Source organism: Apostichopus japonicus, chromosome 11, assembly GCF_037975245.1.
Source record: "Apostichopus japonicus isolate 1M-3 chromosome 11, ASM3797524v1, whole genome shotgun sequence".
Classification (NCBI taxonomy): domain Eukaryota; kingdom Metazoa; phylum Echinodermata; class Holothuroidea; order Aspidochirotida; family Stichopodidae; genus Apostichopus; species Apostichopus japonicus.
The window spans coordinates 21,994,452-22,014,777 of record NC_092571.1 but is presented as its reverse complement, the minus strand read 5'-3'; the positions used below and the strand labels follow the sequence as shown (position 1 = coordinate 22,014,777).

Here is a 20,326-nt window from a genome sequence, read left to right as displayed (position 1 = left end):
TTTGTTGGATAGGAACGAAAGAAGTATTATTGCCCAGACAGACAGTTGCTCAAATATTTGCCTGTTGAAGGAGAAGTGCATTTCTATGTTTGTTCTGTCATGGCAGTATTTAGCTCTTTTGTCCCTTGACAGAGAGATGGAAGACAAAATGCTTCAATTGAGAAGGATTCAAAGGTTTCATCAAAAGGACGAAAGTTCAAACCGGATTTAAGCTAAAAACGACTCTTTAGTGGGTCTTGTATTTTTGAAGCATGAACGCCAAACGGATGGTTTCTTCGGCAAATCATGTACGATGTTGTCGTCCTCTTATATGAAATTGTTGAGTTTCATTCCTCGGATGGCAGATACAAGATGACAAATATAAGAATCTCCTTAGTAGTGTTAGGACCAGCAGAGCAAAGTCAGCGACAAGAAACGACAAAGGAGGAATAAGAGAGATTAAAAGAGTCGCTCGTAAGACTTCTGTTCGATAATGTAACAACAAAGTGCATTCAAACGCTTTACCGTATGCTAATTATTCATGACAGATACATGCGGTAGGCCTGGATAATGTCATCCACCTACCGGATGAAGTCAGAGACAAGGTCGGCGAAGGGACTGCCAAGGACGCAGGTGGGGTCAGTGAGACAGGACACAAACTGAAGGTCGGTGAACTGGAGTTCGAAGCCATGATGAGACATTTGGACAATATGGTAAGATTTCAAAATGCAAAAATTCCAACTCACTTGGCCTGCAACGTCTGTGCAGCAGACCAACTAGCCTTATTTGCATTTAAAGATCTGGGCAGACATAGCAAGCATTTACTATGCTAATTGCCAACCGATGGCATCGCTAGTTAACGTATGAGGTTTTTGATCATATGTGTACCAAGCTAATACGCTTTATTAAGTGAGATAATTCAGTGAGAAGTGAGTTGTAGGAAGTCAGTGTGGATAAGCAGGTAGCTTCGTTCAGTCAAAGTAAACAGGATGGTTGGATACACCATTTGATTTGATTTGTGTCTTACTTGAAACTCTAATTGTTACAGCTTGATACTCTCTTAGATTCAATATATATATATATATATATATAGCATTGGCAAGCTCTTGACTTAATAATCAGAATGGTTTCATACGCTATTGAACATAATCCAAACTTTATCGGTTTGGGGAACTTCATGAAGCTCCCTACAAGTGATCTGTCGCACACCCCACCCATTTTGAAAATATTTTCAAGATCACCTGCATCCAAAATTGTGCAGTATTTCATGGAAATGGCATAGAAACGGAATGTTCCAATTAGTTTGTCCTGAATGCACCAAAGACAGCAAATGTGTGAGATTTTCAAAGAGATACTTGTGAAGACTTGATATGTAATCATTTCATAAGTAAAACAGCAAAGAAGACAAAGATGGAGGAATGTTGTGCTGCTGATGTTAGATGTAAGAGTGACTTAGATCTGCAACCAGCACAAAAATTTGATCACAGGAACTTTTTAAATTGTTACAGGGTTACATAACAGGCATCGTGTACGGCAAGCCGTTTGTGAGACACGAACTGAAGCCCAAGAGCGACGTCGCCTACCCAGCAGCCTCCACCAACTTCATCTACATCTACGACAACGAATTTGAGAAGAGCAGATACGAGTCACCGATCAAGATGTTGAACAGGAGGCAGGCAGAGGAGAAGACGAAATGGCTGAACACGCCAAACACATACTCCAAGGTGGAGGTAGCTCAAAAGTACGCCAACTGGGGAGAGAAAGGGGAAGACGAGGGCTAAAAGACAAAGATACACCTGAGTAGTAGTGACATATAATTGGTGGTAGGCACATCATCCGTTTGACAGAATCACCCGACACAATCCTTAATTTTGGGCTATTTGGGGACTTTTACAATTCAAGACATCGAAGAGGCACTTGCCAAGGTGATGAAAATGTTTTGATTTTAGCACTTTCCAGAAACAAAAAAATCTAAATCTAAAATGTCCTACAGATGGAATTATTAGAAGTCAGTCATCCTTTGTTTGTTATTTATTTAGCAAATGTTTGATCTTTTCAGAGGGAGAACAGGGATAGAAGGGTTGTTGGGGGGGAGGGGGAAGCGGGATTGTCACCATTCTGGACAGTGTGATCCGGGGCGGTGATTTGTTTCAAATATTGATGGGGTACATTTGCTTGGGTGCAGGCGCGTAGCAACTTTCATCCCCCAAATTGTTCTCGCGCTTTGTGATATTTTGTATATTACTATCTAAGCGGAGCGCCACCATCGGTTGGCACGCAGCGTACAAAAAAATTTCTGGTTGTGATAGCCCCCAGATCACCGAAAATGGCACTTCTCAGGCTTGAAAATGACCAACCAGATGAACACTTTTGCCTGAGAACCAAGTTTTTCCCAAATAGTTTTTTTTTCCTCCATTACCTATTTTAAGATTGACACCAGTCACACATCATGTTGGACCTCATTGCATCTCCTGTGGATCATTGCTTTTGTAGGTAATACTACGTAACGGCCCACAATATCCGTCAGCCCCACTTTTCGAGGTTTTAAAGCCCATTATTTGTTCAGAATTTGAATAAACAAATTCACTTCAAACATGCCCATAATGTTGCACAAAATATCATCTATGGACAACCAATATAGAAAAAAAAACCTTCAACCCCTAACAGACCGGTCAAAATTGCACGAGTAGAGGGAAGTATGATGAAGAATGTTGGTCAGGGAATTTTCGAAAATTCAGACACAGTTAATTTATTGGTGAACAAATATTAAAACCTCTTATAACAGCTACTATAAAACTTCGATATCATAAAAAAAAATACAAAAAAAATCGAGGGGGGGCGGTCTCCCCCTTCGCCCCCTGGCTACGCTCCTGCGGTTAGAAATCTTGTAGGAAACAGGCCAAATGGAAACCCAGTGATTATGCGTCATCCACAACTCTTCTCTCTGGTTACATTTTTCACAGTGGGTAGGTGACAAGGACCCCAAGAGTGGTGATGCAGTCGCTATCACTGATCCACAACAGTTTGCAAGACAGGGACAAGATCATAAGAAGTACAAGAAGAAGGTTTAAACTGTACGTTGATGACGTTATACACTGTTATTTCTAATTGATTGTTTTATTTTTATCTCAATACATTACATGTATAGAGATATTGTAACAGTAAGTGGGACTTTCTCTTCTCTTAAAAATTTTTCAGCGTCTTCAAACAAAGTTCTTTTTCTCTGGAATTTCCAGAGCAAGAATATATCATATAGACCAACAAAAGTTACTATTTTTTATTCCAGAATTGTATCTCATTCTGTGACTTTTTCACCGATTTATGTCCAAATCGGGCCAATTTGGACTGAAAACACACTTTGACAGACCTGTTTTGCACACGCTCCAAAACTTATGTTTTATGAAAGAGAATAGAATAGAACTGTCTTTCAACAGTGGTATCGTCTAAGATAGGGTCCTATGTATTATATATTTTATTAAAATTTTAAACTTTCATTTGTTGTTTACAGGTAGGTATTAATAAGAATTTTACTACTTGTATATGACATTTAATGGCTTTTATTTGCTTGATTTGATGTTTAAATGATTTTTCTTTCTTAAAACAACACTGAGCTGCCGCCCCTACTTTTAGTAAAAAGGTCCGTTTTTGATGATTAAGCCCCGCCCCCAAGTCTGTTTTGTAGCAGATTGGCTATGACTCATAACAGCTACATGTTAGATATACGAAAATGGCTACCCTCGCGAACAATTTTCTGTTCTGTAGTTAGGTACGCGGAAAAACGTGGGTTGTTTTGATATCTAGAAGTGGACACAGTTTTGATGGTAGTCACCACTACAGTCTACAGTAACATACAGTAGGTCAATAGGCCTAGCTCTCAAGGCAGGCATCAAGAATATGGTCGAGTTGTTCGCCTCTTCTAATTTGGCTGTTGTCATTGACGTCAAACTATATGACCAAAAAGTCCAACTGAGACTGACCTACAGGGATGTAAGTCTTCCGTATTTTTACGGAAATCCGGTTTTTTTTTTATTCCAATAAAGTTCCACAAAATTGTTCGAATATCAAAGACACAACGCGGCAAAAATGCCTGGCCCGTTGCAGCAAGCTAACTTCAACTTTCACTCATCGATCAATCAAAATACCATTCCTGTTTCGCATCATCGCATTGCACTGTACAACATTGTGCCATGTGAATATCGTTGCGTACGTGCGAACTTCAAATCGCCATAACTCATTTCTGTTCTTTGAAAAACCTTGCCTAATTCACGTTGATTGGACTGCTAATTAATATCTTCGTAACTGCTGGTGCTCGACATAACTTTCGGAATTAACGCTTGTGATATTTGTGAGCGGCGGAAATCTACGGGATACGCATATGAAAGTCGATATTTGTGATCGCATTCGAATGTGAGACTGTTTTTTATTCCGTAGTTCGCTGCGACGTATTCGTAACTTTGAGGTAGCCTAACATAACGATAGTGTGTAAGTAGTAAGAACTAGGGGTAAGATGTGTTAGCGCTAATACTTCTGAGCTAGCCTAACATAACGATAGTGTGTAAGTAGTCAGAGCTAGGAGTAGGATGTGTTAGGACGGCATTCACCCGGGGTCTCCGAATAGTTTTCCGGTTTTTTTTTTTTTTTGGCTGCACTTACATCCCTGGACCTAAGATGAAGGATACCACATAAAAAACAAGTTCTTAAATATTCTATGACATTACTAAACCTTGCAACGTCGTTCTTTCGACTAACAGGCAATGAGCGCTAAAGGCAAGACTAGCAGGATAAAGTGTAACCTGCAGAGACTATTCGTGGCAAAAATGCAAGTTATATATTTGTTGTACCATGATTGATATTGATAATTGTAGAGACAGAGCAAAGATTTGAAATTAGGAATAAAAATTAAAACTTCCAGTATTGAGATACTGCATCATTGATGCTCTTGTTGTTATTTGTCACCACTTTCTCCTTCCTCTCACTTCTTTCCCATTTTTTCGCCTTTCCCCTACTTCAGTCTTCCGAGGAGTGAATGATGTATCTGGTATGTTATAGAAAAAGTGGTAAAAAAAAAAAGATAATGTAAAAGTGTATCAGTGGGTGTTGCCCTGGATTCGTTGAAGCGGACTCCCCACGTAGGTAGGGTTCTCCCCTTGTAGGGAGCGGACTCCCCATTTAGGGAGCCATTTCCACATGTAGGGAGGGTTCACCCAAGAAAGTTTTTTAAGTTGTGCTATTTACTACTTTTGTATTTTTATGGTAGGTTGAAGCGGATGGGTGTATATTTCCTCACGCCCCCGACCCCTTCCCACCCAGGATCATTTTACACACAGCAGACCCTTAGCAAGCCTAAAAAATTTGCTGTGAGAACTTTAAACATTCTTAAATCTCTCCTCCTTAGTATCACTATTCAATGTCCTCTTAGTGTTATGTTATGTGTCTTCTTAGTGCTATGTTATATGTTCTGTCATTCTGACATCTTTGATAGATGTCCCAAAGAGTGTCTGCCGGTGAAGTTTCCGTAACCATATTACCCAGAAATGAAAAATTGATGAGGTCACACCTGCATCCAACAGAACAAGGCATTTAGCACTCATGCCACATGCTCCTTGCAGCTGGTGCCAGGACCGCAGTGGCAAAAGGCATGAATTTTTAATGCCTCATCCTTAATGGCAGAGAGACTATGAATAGAAGTGTTATAATGTTACCAACGAGGATGTTGTCTACTCTTTGAATTTCAGATTAGGCAAGAGCGTTTTGGGGATAAGACGCACCCTGGACCCATCTCTGAAGTTCTGGCAGGTATAACTTATGGAGATGCTTGCAGAACACAGGTGCGTTGGAAATTTCCTTGTCTCTGGCCCCCTCTACCTTCCATTCTTCTCCCCACCCCCTCTGCATTTATCTATTAAGTCCACATTCTTAAAGGATATCTCTTGTTTTAGATTATGAAGAGCAGAGCCACCCACCTATTTCTGTTTATAGATTGTTTATGATTTGCATAGTAGTATAAAGTATACCGACTAAGTTCGGTAGTTTGTCAGCTGATAAGGCTTTTTGTTTCATGGACAAGACCGTGATAAGTTGGTGTAGGGTTACACAGCAGTTGTACGGGTATGCTACTGTAGACAAGGACAGAATAAAGCGCCCTCGCTACCTGTTGTGTTCTAACGCGTCTCATACCAGCACAACAGTGTCCTGTTTTATTTAAGCTTTTACACTGGTTCGAGAGTAAACCACCTGTATCAGCCCGATGACCCTCTAGTAATATTGTAAACATTGATCAAGATCTAATAATGTGGTAAAGTTTGATCAAGGTACCAGTTTACTTAAGAATAGAAAGTCTTTTTTTTTCTGTCTGTAGTTAGGTAATAGCTTGGCTGGCCTATCCCCCAATCCCAACAATTATTTTTATGTTATTTGATTAAGCATTATCTTGACTGCACCTACCAATGGGCTGCCAAAAACTTAAGTATCCTTGCTTAGAAAAATTGTAAAAATCTTCATCATTAATCCAAAACAAGCACTAAGTAATAGAAAGAGAGAAAATAAAAGGGATGGGGTGGGGGGCAATTTTGTTTTATCAATGTGCCTGGTGTGACAGTCGTTAGGATACCATTCATGTGTACTTATTAAAGTGTGGTGAAAATGACGGATGGTCTCGACATTCCTTACGTTAGGTTCTATGTAAGTAATATCAGTGAATGTACCACAAGAAAGTACATGAGCTATGGGGAAAAGTTGAGATATTAGCCACTCCCCCCTCCTCCCCCCCACCCCACTCCACCCAGTAAAATGTGTGGGTAAATTGACACTGAAGCTAGTACTTGGACATGCCACTGGAGTCGCACTTCATGTTAAAATCAATAGGTTGAACAAACTTCCATTGATAAGATCGAATTAATTGATCAATCTCAACTTACTAAAGCCAGCTTACTCGGAAACAAATATCTTTCAGTTATGGCTTGTTTTGATATTCTTCGTTAATGATTACACAAAGTGATTAGTTTTAAGTGTAGAAATCATGTCACCTTTTATGTGAGTCATAAATCAATGCTTTGCTTTACTTTTGTTGGTGAACTCGGTTTGATCAGTGCTGTTCTACCCAACCTCTACCCCCACCTATCCCCACCCCCCCCCCCCCCCAATTGCAGTTGTTTTCGGATTGGTTTGACTAGACTCACATGTTTGAAAGACTTGCCTGCAGCTTTTGTTTACTTTTCAATTGAATGTTTTGTTTTGAAATTATTTTTGAAGTGATATTGTTTTCGTAAGCTTTACTTTCACCCTTTTTTTGCATGAAAAAATGTTTTTATGGTAATGTGTGTATCTTTGCTGAACATCAGAAAGAAAAAAAATACAAGAAGATCATTTCATAATGAAACTATAGTTTAGAGAATTAATACCCAGGAGATTCTCAAAGAATATTATTTTAGATTTGCCAGATTTTCTGAAAACATTGGTTCTGATCCTGCCAGACTCTATGTTTATTGTTCAGTTAAAGTAGCATTCAGCTTGAAAAATCTCAATAAAAAACCAAACCATGTATTCCATATCAAATATGAACATAATTGATGTTCAAATGATAGAAATTACACAAAGAGGAAGTTTTAACCTCCGACTATGTCCATATTAGCTGTTAGCGTTAGTCTTTACCATGTTTTTACTGTTTCTAGCTTTAGTGTTTGGCAAACAAACAGTTTAAAACAAAAGAAAATGGGGAAAGAAGTGCTCCTTTAATCTAAATTGCCTGCATGGATTATGGCTCCACTTTTAGTCAAATTACAGTAGTGCATGTCACCTTTAAACCCTGTCTTTCTTCAATCTCCTTAAACTAGATCCCCAAAAATTGCTTGACTTTCTCTCCAAACTGGGATGTTGCCTCGACCAAAAAGAGGGGAGAAAGGAGAAACTGTTTTCTTTCTTAATTCAGCCATCTTTTTGGGCATTTGCTACAATGATGTGATTTTGCTGTGACGTTGTCACAAGTCTGTATTTACTCTGTCGTTGTCGTTGATGTTGGTGCAAGTTTTGGTTTTCCTTCCCCACTCGGTCGACCAGGATGCGCCACTGTCAGATTCTCGTGACGGTATGTAACCAGGCCAACAGGAATAGGAAATAAATTTAATAACAAAACAAGAACAATAGCGCATCTTGGGAATAAAAGCAACCGAAATATCATCATTTTGTCACGGTGGATTTATATTGCAGACTTGAGGTTTCCGTATTATCTATGAGGACATTATTAGAACAAACATCAGTAGCAACTGAAGTTCTCTCTCACCCTGTTTACTTCATCCATTTTCATTTTTCTTGGTGGTGAAGGGTGATGGGTGTGGGGAAGTGGGGGGGGTTAAATGCCACCCTGAATATTTAAAATATGCAAAATTCTTAAAACCACAGAAAGATCAAATGTAAGAGAGGTTAAGATGTCTTACTTTACTTTTCATATAGCAGAAGGGACAGAGGTGATCAGGCTAATTAGCCATGTGAAGTTGCACCTCTTTGGGCGTGGGTTGGAGGGGGAGAAATACACCAAGGGTTTCGTACAGAAATATTGCATAATATTGCCTTCACCTTGTGGTAATTAGAATTGAATGAAAAGTGTAGTACGTTAAATGCTGCTTCACAAAATTGATTGATCTTTTAGCTTTCAATTCAGGCTTCGTCTCTGAAATGCTCTCTCAACCAATTCTCCATTCAGTGATAAAAGGACATCTGGATTCAACTTTAAGTCTCTGCTTGTTTGTTTGTTTCTGTCCTCTCTAAATATGAAAGTCTCAATATCAGTCCCATCCATGTTTTGCCATGCCAAGCATCATATATTTACGGACTAATTGCACCCATTTCGACGGTGCTGAAGTAAAACTCATTAAAGTGTTTTTAGGGAACTATCCAGTAGCTACTTGACCCGACTGTCAACTTATTTTCTATGGTTTCAAGTTTTTCTTTAAATCCATTGGGATATGGGTATTTTGAGTTTTTCATATGACGTAAACACAAACAAAAATGTTGGTCATGAATAGCACACAGCTCCTCTGTTTTTACTTACATTTCAAAACTGAGTAAATTGGTTGGTTTTATAACTTGCCTCGTAGTTGTGTTCTGATGAATATCCTTCATTGTTTGTACTTACTTTCATGTGATATTTAGGTATAAAGCCCCATTATGCCTTCCATTATAAACACGAACAAACTGTTCCCTAACCCTTTTTTGGTACCATTGTGTAGTTAATAAGCAGACAATCTTGTAGGTGCATTGTTTGCCAAATATTTTGGCCGAATCTCAGAGAACGAGCGAGAATAGAAACCTCCAAAACATTATTATTCAGACCGTCCAGATGGAATGCATAGTGAGACTTTAACATCAAAGGACAAGATGTACCTTTGAGTTAATGTTATATATTCTTTGATGGTATGATATTCCTTTTATTACCCTTATATTTCTTACATCATTGTGAAGCGTGTAAAACCTACCTTTATAATCCCCACCGGTTTCATACACAGTGTATCAAAGACTGGGACAGTATGAACTATCTTTTTAACTGTTTCCATTCATTTAGAAGATAGTACAGTATTCAAATGGTGGCCTTTACTGTAGAGTTGTTTACTCTGTTGTTCACTCTGATAGTTGAGTATAATTAAGTTACATAATATATGCTGCAAGACACTTGGGTCGATATTTTATGAAGGAAGTACGTTCCTTTGTAGCTACTTGTTCTGTTTGCTATATGATCTAACTGTTAACAATGAATTATTTGACAACCTGTAGGCTTTATTTTCACACTCAAATGAGTAATTATTAATGATTACCCACATTGTTGATTATTATAGATGTGATTGAACACACAATATCACAACCTAATTAAAAGGCTTGTATTAGTATACATCTCTCTCCAGAGGCTCCAGTTCATTGTACTTTCATCAAGGGATGTCATTTTCTTATCATGTTTTCAGTTTTAGTACTTTTATCTTTTATGTTACTGTTTAATTATAATTCAATTATGGTGTGTATGTATGCTGTTGATAAATAAAAAGGATTCCAGCTTCCACGGAGTGGTAAAATAAATGGCTGTCCTTTGAGTTTCTTATAAAGCTAAGATTTATATCAGAGCTGTAACATTATGTAAATGTGGTTTTCTGTTTCTTAATCTTGGCGTCCAATTGCACTACACATCCAACAGGTGCAGATACCCCCTCCCCCCACTCCAAAGATAAGAATGGGGTTACAAGGCCCTTAAGGCAGTTATTTTTACAAAGCTTAACCAAACACAAATGTGGGAGAAGCCCGCACAGGCGTATGGATCACAACTTACACTACGGGTGGCTTCCAATTCAACATTTTATATAAAATTTAGAAACTCATTTCAGATGGGAAAACTGTAGACTGCTCTTGGATGATAAACCCACCTTACATAGAACCTCCTGATTGCCAAACCTCATTGCTTCAAATGCCATTGCCTTTATCCACTCGATCACAGCACCAGTGGATCATCCTAGATGAAACCTGGCAGAGGGAGGGGGGGGGGCACCTAAGATACAGTTACAGCAACTGAAGTAGATATAACTATTGATTCTATTAAAATATAGCAAACCTCTACTTTACCCAACCTCTACTTCAAGACATGCATAATTAGGAACAGATATTCTAAAACTCTGCACAAAAAGGTAAGACTGTACTTTAAGAACAAAACCTCTACATGGATTACAGAAACAGTGAATTTCATTTAATACCTTCATTTATATTGGAGAATGGGTTAAAAATTCAGACAATTTATCTAAAAAATCCCAAATGTGACATTTTATCACAAAATTGAAGCAGTTTTTGCCAAAATTTGTTGTATCTGAAAATGTTCATGCAGCTAGCTAAACAATTTAAGGCTGACATTTTTATGTCAAGATTCGCCCCAAGAGTCCCCCTCAAAAAGTGTAAATTATTATCTTTAGAATGTCTGTCCCATGGATACGCCAGACCTACACCCTCGCCCCCCCCCCCGGGTTGATCATGCATGACAGTAGGCCTACGGTCCCGCCTAGGCCTAATGCCAGACCAACCCATTCGGGTAATGATATATTGGTCATTAAAACAACTTTTCTGACGAGATTCGCAGCGAACTCAATAAATTATCTTGACCAACATGTTTAATGACCTTAGGCCTATGTTATGAGACCATTTGAATTGTTTCGTTGTAAATGTAATGATTGCAAATGGAAATGCATCTAGCATGTCATTGCTAGTTTATTTTTTTTTCAATTAATACGTTGATATATTATGCGGTGTTTGTCCCACATGGCTTGCCATAGACGCACGCGGTCATGGTCAAAGGTTAAGCAACGGAGCGCGAATTATGATCTGTACATTTCTATGGATCTGTATATAAAACTCACGAAAGGTGGTTACACGAGCAGTGCAGTTCGCTTCCTGGCAGCCGTTGGCTAACAATTCATACGTAATTGTAATTTGTAGCCTATTCTGTATGGGGGGTAACTGCCAAAGAATGTGAATGGCAGATATATTCGCCAGCTCGAAGGTTGTGTATTAGGTTTGTGGAGCAAGTTAGTACTTCACATTGTTTGAGTCAGCGAGCGTGAGAAATTACGCTAGCCTATCATATAATAGTATCGCTTAGGCCTAACGATAGGCTAGCTCACGTAGGCACTGGCGTCTATACTAGTTGGAATGCTAGTCTAGGCCTAATATGATATTCACTAGACAATTAACGTAAGTAAAGTAAGTCACTTTATATCTTCCGACAAAATACTAGACCTAGCTGGTTGGGCCTAGGCCTAATTACTTTCTGGTTAAGGCTAGTACAGCCTACCATACAGTAGCCTAGGCTATGCCATCTAGCACTTAACACTAACAGTAACACATCCTCAAGAAACTAACTCGCAGCCGGACAAATAAGCTTAGGATGAAAGCTCTCTCTCTTTCCTTTTTTTTTTCCATCATGACAGGCAAGGCCGTTGGTTTCTTCTCCAACTTACAAGAATAAAAACAATAGTTTCCTCCCTGAAATTATTTTTAGGGGTTGAAACCAACATTTTTCAGGGGAGGAAAGAAAGACGGCTTGGCTGTGGAAAGAATTAATGTAGGTAGTGAAGCAACTGTACGTAGTAAATGTGTCTTTTGATTTAGGAGAGTTTGGTGAAAGAAAGGAACATTTCAAAGAGACACTTGTACTTGTAGTAATTGAAGAAACTGGTAGGCCCTAAATAGGAAAACAAGGAGAGGAACCAAGGAGGGCATACCTACTGTATAGGCTAAATTGTCTATGTTATTTCATTCCCACAATGAATGCCATACAAGCAAACAACCCATTACCACTATGAATTCCACGCATGTAAATTACCCCATGTTCGCATACAATCCTATGCAAACAATCCGGCCTATTCACAAACATTTTTTATCTTCCAATCACTGAACAGTTACACAAGGAAGATACCTGGTCACATTTTCTATTTTCATACTATCACAACTTTCTTTAGCTTACTCTACAAGAATATGCAGTCAGAGCCTACAGAACAACAGTCTCCTCCCTTGAAAATAGTATGTTAGTTTCCTTAACCATGTTATTTTTCACCCTTAACTTTACCTTTCTCCCTTTAAATCTTTTCTTACAGTTATTCCACTTACAACATCTATTCTTTCCACATAGCCTAGCCAATATGCCTCCCATGAAAAACCTTAGTTAACTCCCCTGGAAATGTTAGTTTCCAGTGAAAATGTACTTGACTCCCCTATGATGTAGGGGAGGTAAGTTACTCAACTTTTAAGTGGGAGGAAAATAACGTTGTTAGGGGAGGGAACAAATGGCCCCAGGCTAGGCATACCACCAAATGATAATGGGAAACCTAGGCTAGCCTACCAAAGCGAAGGCTAGATAGAGATGAGGACGAACTAGCCTATCCTAGGCTTCTTATACAAGCAACAGTACTTTGTAAAATGAAATTCTCAAGCAATTAGGCCTATAGCTCTGTGGTCTAATTGATGTTAGTGATGGTTCAAGTATGGAGAAAACTCCGTGAAAGCTGATGTTACCTAGCATAGGCAACTAAATACTGTACATGTATTAATTTGATCAACTAGCATAATTTTGACCTGAAGCTAGGCTTAACAGTATTGGTCCAACTCTCGGCATATCTTTATCAGATCATAGCCTTCTTTTGATGCCTAAGGCATGATTTTATGGTCTGCAGAACTGTTTCACTGAAACTGATTATTATTAAACCGAATTCAAACTTTGCTAAGTCAACCTCTCATTGTTGAGTAATTGTCTTTAATTTGGTTTTTAGTTTGAAAACATTGATTGAAAGTTGTGAGGAACACAACTCATGGTAAACACATATTAAGAGTATTGAGAGATAAGTACAAGATATAGTATCTCTGTCCTTGTTGATATAGAATATTATTACACAGGTGCTAGAAGTCATGGAAGCACATGAAGGTTTACCATGACTATACTAATATGTTGTTGGTACTTGTGTATTGGCTGAAAAGCCAGTTTTCATCTTTGCTAAGTGTACATGTTGTAGCTTAAGTGTCGGTCCTTATTTCACTTGTCAAGTTTCTCGTTTCAAGAATGATGTTTATTTCAGACATTTTTCAATTTTCCAGTTCCTCATGAATGTGCTTGCTAAGTTTGTTAAAACTAGTACATGCTCTCCAAATTGTTTGGCTGATGAAATGTTCTCAAATTGTGTTGAATTCATTCCTTTCAATCAGCTTGACCATTATAGTGAACAATATACATGTATCAAAGGAAGTTTTGGCATTTTACGAAGTACTCCATAGGTTTGATAGCAATGTCTAGTAAGGTTCATTAAAGAGTCATATTGCAAGTATTAAAAATAAACAGGCACTAGTTCAAAAAGAGGTACAGTTTATTCATGTTTGTAAACATTCATCAAAAAGGTATCTGCATACGCAAACTGGAAGATGATCTTATGTAAAACTACTTTAAAAAAAAATACTAAAATTTATTTCACACCAAAGGTATATATATACTGTACATATTGCTTTGATATTTGTCTTTACAGCATTGCATTGGCCACACTGATTCACAAGGAGACTCCATGAACTGTGACTGTAACATCCTGCTGGAGGTCTGAGACATTGAAGATTCTGTAATGCTTCCGTTTGGGTATGCAGTTTACTATAGTAACACAGAAATATTTAAGCTCTGGTATTTGTTTCGTTTATTTCTGCCATTAAACCACAATCATATACATTTGTTTATACATAGTTATATCAATGAGGCAGCAGTCAGGGTTGTTTAGGTAGTCAGGGGGAGGGAGGGGAGGAAGGGAGGGAGTGTATAAAAATGAGTCTAGTTGCAATGTCTATCTGCTTTCCAATATATGAAATCTTCTTATCTTTTACAATACTGTCTCAGGTGAAAGAAGAAAATTGAAGGAAAATTGTGAGTCTTGGATGTCTGTAATGAAGCTGGATCAGGTTTAGAACAAGTGGTTGAAAGATAATCTCCACCAAATACGAGAAGATCCTTCAAGCCTGTCCTCTACAGAGAGATCTGGAAGTGTTATCTGGAGGTGATTTAACAGAAATTGGAGAAAAAGTAAGATTCAAGGAAAACATCAGTCATGAGCCAGTATCATGAACATCAGTCTTGTCCTCTCAACAGTTGATTGTTGTCAAGATCATTTCTAAATGTAGGAGACACGGTGCCTTAGCCTGTTGGAACCAGTCGGTATTTGGTGTGGTCTGTTTTTGTGCTAACTGTACGAGACACAGTGCCTTAGCCTATTGAAAAAGGTAATTGGTGTGGTGTGTTTTTGTGCTAATTGTATGAGACACGGTGCCTTAGCCTGTTGGAACCAGTTGGTATTTGGTGTGGTCAGTTTTTGTGCTAAATGTACGAGACACGGTGCCTTAGCCTGTTGGAACAAGTTGGTATTTGGTGTGGTCAGTTTTTGTGCTAAATGTACGAGACACGGTGCCTTAGCCTGTTGGAACAAGTTGGTATTTGGTGTGGTCAGTTTTTGTGCTAAATGTACGAGACACGGTGCCTTAGCCTGTTGGAACCAGTCGGTATTTGGTGTTGTCTGTTTTTGTGCTAAGTGTACGAGACACAGTGCCTTAGCCTGTTGGAACCAGTGGGTATTTGGTGTGTTCTTGTTTTTGTGCTAAATGTATGAGACATGGTGCCTTAGCCTGTTGGAACCAGTCGGTATTTGATGTTGTTTTTTTTGTGCTAAACTACTATTCTTACAGAAAGGCTGAACAAGTTCCATGATATAGTTTGTACAGAGTGACACATTCCACTCATTCCAAGCAACCATGACAACATCAAAATGAAGCTAATTGGTTTCTTAGTGTATTGGCATGAGATGCTAATTAATGTACAGTAGTCTGTTTTTGTGCTAAATTATTGAGACATGGTGCCTTAGTTTATTGGTATTAGTTTTTAATTAGAAATGTAGGAGACATTTTTGTGCTAAATGTATAAGACCTCGGCCTTAGCCTATTGGAACCAGTCGGTAATTGGTGTGGTGTGTTTGTATTAAATTGATAAGTTCTGCCTTAGTTTATTGATATGAGTTGCTAATTAGTGTGGTCTGTTTTGTGCTAAATTAATGAAACCTGTTGCCTTAGTTTGTTGGAATGAATTTGTAATAAGTATTTTGGTTGTCTAAAATTAATAAGACATTGTACCTAGTTTGATGGAACGAGTTGGTATTTAGTGAGGTCTTTTTTGAGAGTTGTTCAAACCAGTGTCCAATAACTTTGATCTGAACATAAAATTCCATTTCTTTCACAAATTGCCCCTCTAGAAGAGTATACATGTTTTGTCTCACGGCTGACAGTTTGGTTGTTAACAGGGTTTGACTTTTTTACTTTTGCTGTTACTTTGAAGAAAAGTGACTAATTTGTTTTGTATTCCTCTCCTTTCATCAGAGATCTGTGGCCTATGTTGCTCAACAAGCTTGGATCCAAAATGATACTTTGAGAGGAAACGTTCTGTTTGGTAAAGAACTCTACTCCACCAAATACGAGAAGATCCTTCAAGCTTGTCCTCTACAGAGATATCTGGAAGTGTTATCTGGAGGTGATTTAACAGAAATTGGAGAAAAATTAAGTTTCAAGGGAAACATCAGTGTGAGCCAGTATCATGAACATCAGTCTTGTCCTCTCAACAGTTGCTTGTCAAGATCAGTGCTAAATGTACGAGACACGGTGCCTTAGCCTGTTGGAACCAGTCGGTACTTTGGTGTGGTCTGTTTCGTGATAAATTAAAGAGACATTGTGCCTTAGTTTGGTGGAATGAGTAGCTAATTAGTGTGGTCTGTTTGTGCTAAATTGAAGAGGAGTACTGTGATAATTTGTTGGTAGTTAGTGTGGTGTGTTTGTATTAAATTTATAAGTTTTGCCTTAGTTTATTGTTATGATTTGCTAACTAGTGTGGTCTGTTTTGTGCTAAATTAATGAGACCCGGTGCCTTAGTTTGTTGGAATCATTTTGTAATTAGTAATTTGGTTGTCTTAAATTGATGATTGTTGCCTTAGATTGTTGGAAAGAGTTGCCAATTAGTGTGGTCTGGGTTGTGGTGAATTAAAAAGACAGTTGATTGTTGTCAAGATCAGAAAACTCAAAGATGAGCTGATTTGATGGAAAAACACCAGCTAAGCTGGAAAGCTGCAATATACAGTCAAGGTTAGTCATAAGAAAGAAAGGTTCATAAAAATGTAATATATATTTAATTATGTTTCCACCAGTAAAGTTTCAATCACAGCCTAAAATTTGTTGGAATTAGTTGCTAATTAGTGTTTAATGTTTTGTGCTAAATGTACGAGACTTACTTTGAAGAAAACTGGCTAAGTTCTTTTGCATTCCTCTCCTTTTCTTAGGGTTCTGTGGATTATGTTGGTCAACAGTTAGCTTTTTGACATAGCGCCACCCCATCATCCTTCACTCTATGACTTACTCGCCATTTACAAAACGTACGCGTCCTTGGATACCAACACAACGCTGCCGAGTACACTTTCAATTCATTTGTGTGTCTCTTCAAAAGGAGTTCCTATTCTTTCCGTCTGCCGTCTTAGGTTGGAGACTAATTCTTTCTGGTAAGTGAAGTTTATGATCAATTTCATTGTATAGAAGCCATTTAAAACCCGTAGGGAGGGGCTGTTTTGCCAATATGACAACCCCTTACCCACCTATAACCGCCCCCCTAGTCGAAAACCTAAACCTCTCTGATTTTGACATAGACATTAATGACTGGATCCCTGTACAAAAATAGCAGAAAAAGACAACGTCCAATCTACGTTGAAATAAACCCATCTCCTAACTCCAAACCAACCACCAAAAAGTTCGCTCAAACAATCATTGTATCAGGAATCTTACCAGAACTATCAAAAAACCCAATAAACACTTGCTAAACTAATCAATGAAGAAAAACCAAATGCCATGATCTCAAATATAAACCGTCTTCGTAGTAACGACATCCTAATCACCCCCATGACCCTAAATCTGCAAATATCCTCCTGAAACCATGGACTCAAAAGACTAAACTAGGCAACCCCAAACCAAGAATCCCCCAAAAAGTATGACAAGGAAACTTCTCCGTAGTAGCCTGTGGCATAAACCCTGAAATTCAAATCAAAGATATTGAACAAGAACTCAAAGACCAAGAATACACCCCAATACAAACTAAAACACTCATTAGTCATGCCACAAACAATACAACTTGGAAAGTAAAAATGACGTTTGAAGAACAAGAGCCTCAACAATCCCTAATCAAACAAGGTTTCTACTTAGGATACTCTAAACACAAAACAGAAGAATACCACAAACCCCCCAAATCACTCAATGTTTCAAATGTCAACTCTTTGGACACACCCACCATACTTGCAACAATCAAACCAGATGTCTCAGATGTGGCGAAAACCACAGAGTTAAAGACTGTCCCAAACCAAAAGAAAACCCAAAATGTGCCAATTGCTCAGGGACTCATGTCGCCCTTTACAAAGGATGCCCAAAATTTAAAGAAGCTAAAACTGAAAATAATAACAAACAACAAGAACAAAGAACCTACGCGAATGTAACCAATTTTACCCCTAAAATTGAAATAACAAATAAAATCGTCACTGAAAAAAAAACTTAATATCGCAACCTTTGTAATTGAATTAGTACAATACACTTTCCAAAAAGCCAACATTAATATTAAATCTGACGACCTTGCCAGTTACGCCGCCGTGTTAGCACTAAAACACCTAAACTTAAATATCCCAGAAACTGTAATTATGGAACGTCTCCACCATCTTTCAATATTTAGCCCTCCTCAATCACCTACATGACAAGCACACTCCCTCCTTCGGTCAAGTTCCTCCACCTAAACATCAACAGTATCCTTCCAAAATTAAGCCTCCTACTTACTATATTCGCCAACCACTCCCCGGATATCATTTCGTTAAACAAAACTAAACTAAATAAAAATTCCCACCTTAGCATCCCTGGTTACCAAAGTTTCAGACACGATATCTCTCACTCTATGGGAGGAGTACTTATTGCTGAAAAAAACAACCTCAAAGCCACCCTCCTCCCAAACAAACCCAAACAATTGAAATTGTACTCGAAAGAGACAATAAACCTCTCCACATTATTAGCTATTATAGTCCCCAAAGGAGCCCATATCCACAATCAAAAAAAGTTCTAATAAAAATACAATACTACTAGGAGATTTAAATGCCCACCACATCATTTTTGGTAGCACCAAAATATCTGAAAAAGGCATATCCCTCTTAGAAATATGTGATAAACACAACTTAACAATAATTAACCAAAATACCAAAACTAGGATAAACCCAATAAACAATAATACTGAACTACTTGACTACGCCATAACCTCAAACCACCTTGCAACTAAAACTCATTCGATTCAAATCCTAGAAGATGACCTAATCAGTGACCATTTTCCACTCCTTTTTGAGCTAGACATAAACCTCAGTCGCATCCAAAATAACGAAATAACGTATAATTACAATAAAACAGACTGGACATCATTTAAAAAGGGATCATAACAAACAACACTATTGCCAATTACCACAACAACAAGCTAAATTACATCGGCATATATTGTGACAGCATTGCCCAACATATCTTTAATACCTTCAAACAACACTGCCCATTAAAAACAAAACAGAAATCCAAAACTAAATAGGAATATTCTTACACTAAATAACTCAGACGTCGCCTACATAGAACCTATATGATCTCCCCAGATCCAACTCTAAAAACCTAAATTAAACAACCTAAAAAACAAATAAATAGACAAATATCGGCGGTCGACCAAAACCGAATCCAAAACAAATGCGATTCAATCATTAATGACAAAAACCCAAAACACTTTTGGAAAAATTAAAAAAGTATCATAAACCCATTACAACCCAAACACAGGTAATACAGACGAATGCCTTAGATATAAAGTAGGTAACCTCATCACAAAAATTAAGACCAAATAAAGCTTAGTGAATCATACTTGAAAACTATATTCAATATCTTAGATGGCCCTCCATACGATAACAGATTCCAACACAAAATAGACCGTACAATTATCTGTAATGCAGCTTTATCCCCAACTTCTAAGGATTTCTCAACAAAAACATCCCTCTACCCAAAGAAATAGATATAAATGATTGGTATAGTGCCACTGAATATGCAAAAATGCCTCCTCCCCTGGTCTTGACAACATAAATGACCTAATGCTAAAAGATTCCCCTCCGTCGGCCTCCGATATTCATTAACTCTCATATTTTCCCATTATTTGACAAACTCCTTAGACTGGGTCATTTCCCAACCCTGTGGAAATCCGCCAAAATGATTTTAATACCGAAACTAAGTAAAGACACACCAAAATTCAAAACTATCAACCAATTAGTCTCCTACCAGCCTTAGGTAAGATTTTCGAAAGAATTATAGATTACCGCACCATAAACCACCTTGAGCAAATTAATCACTTTGCCCGTATCAATCAGGCTAATTCCGCGCACACAAATCTACAATAAACCAAACTTTCCACCTTTCCAAAGAAATTCGCATCAGCTTCATAAAAAGACATGATACCACTGCCCTCTTCCTTGATGCCGAAAAGGCGTTCGACAAAACTTGGCACAACGGCATAAGAATTTAACTACTTAACTTTAATCTCCCCTCCAATTACACCAGACTTCTTTCCTCTTTCTTTAGTGAGCGCAATGCCAAAATATGCTACAAAAACCAACAATCAAAACCTATTCCACTTGGTGCAGGTACTCCACAGGGCGCTGTTCTCAGCCCCCTCCCCTGCACCCTATTTGTTAATGATTTGAACATCCCCCCTCTATCTGAATGCAAC

The 20,326-nt window shown here is 38.2% G+C and overlaps 1 protein-coding gene and 1 long non-coding RNA gene across 40 annotated transcripts in view; one reads left to right on the top strand and one right to left on the bottom strand.

Moving 5' to 3' along the window:
* LOC139976467 (gamma-adducin-like) overlaps positions 1 to 20,326 on the top strand; it is a 50,809-nt gene that overhangs the window by 25,110 nt on the left and 5,373 nt on the right. For 26 of the 39 annotated variants that reach the window (XR_011796160.1, XR_011796161.1, XR_011796154.1 and 23 more), the window contains 9 exons: positions 528 to 692; positions 1,488 to 1,904; positions 2,943 to 3,053; positions 5,715 to 5,807; positions 7,812 to 11,515; positions 14,013 to 14,116; positions 14,369 to 14,551; positions 15,892 to 16,042; positions 16,842 to 17,057. Coding sequence is in view for 7 of the 39 variants with exons in the window: in XM_071985232.1 (XP_071841333.1) it covers positions 669 to 692; positions 1,488 to 1,760 (297 nt within the window). In the remaining 32 variants the exon portion in view is untranslated. Of the gene's footprint in view, positions 1 to 527; positions 693 to 1,487; positions 1,905 to 2,942; positions 3,054 to 5,714; positions 5,808 to 7,811; positions 11,695 to 14,012; positions 14,159 to 14,368; positions 14,552 to 15,891; positions 16,093 to 16,841; positions 17,058 to 20,326 lie in introns of all 39 variants that reach the window. The other 13 variants (XR_011796170.1, XR_011796171.1, XR_011796164.1 and 10 more) reach the window with 13 other exon arrangements.
* Positions 3,459 to 5,705, bottom strand: LOC139976470 (uncharacterized). Its single transcript, XR_011796179.1, has 2 exons — positions 4,643 to 5,705; positions 3,459 to 3,956 (listed from the first exon to the last, which is right to left on the bottom strand). It is a non-coding gene; the product is annotated as an uncharacterized lncRNA (long non-coding RNA).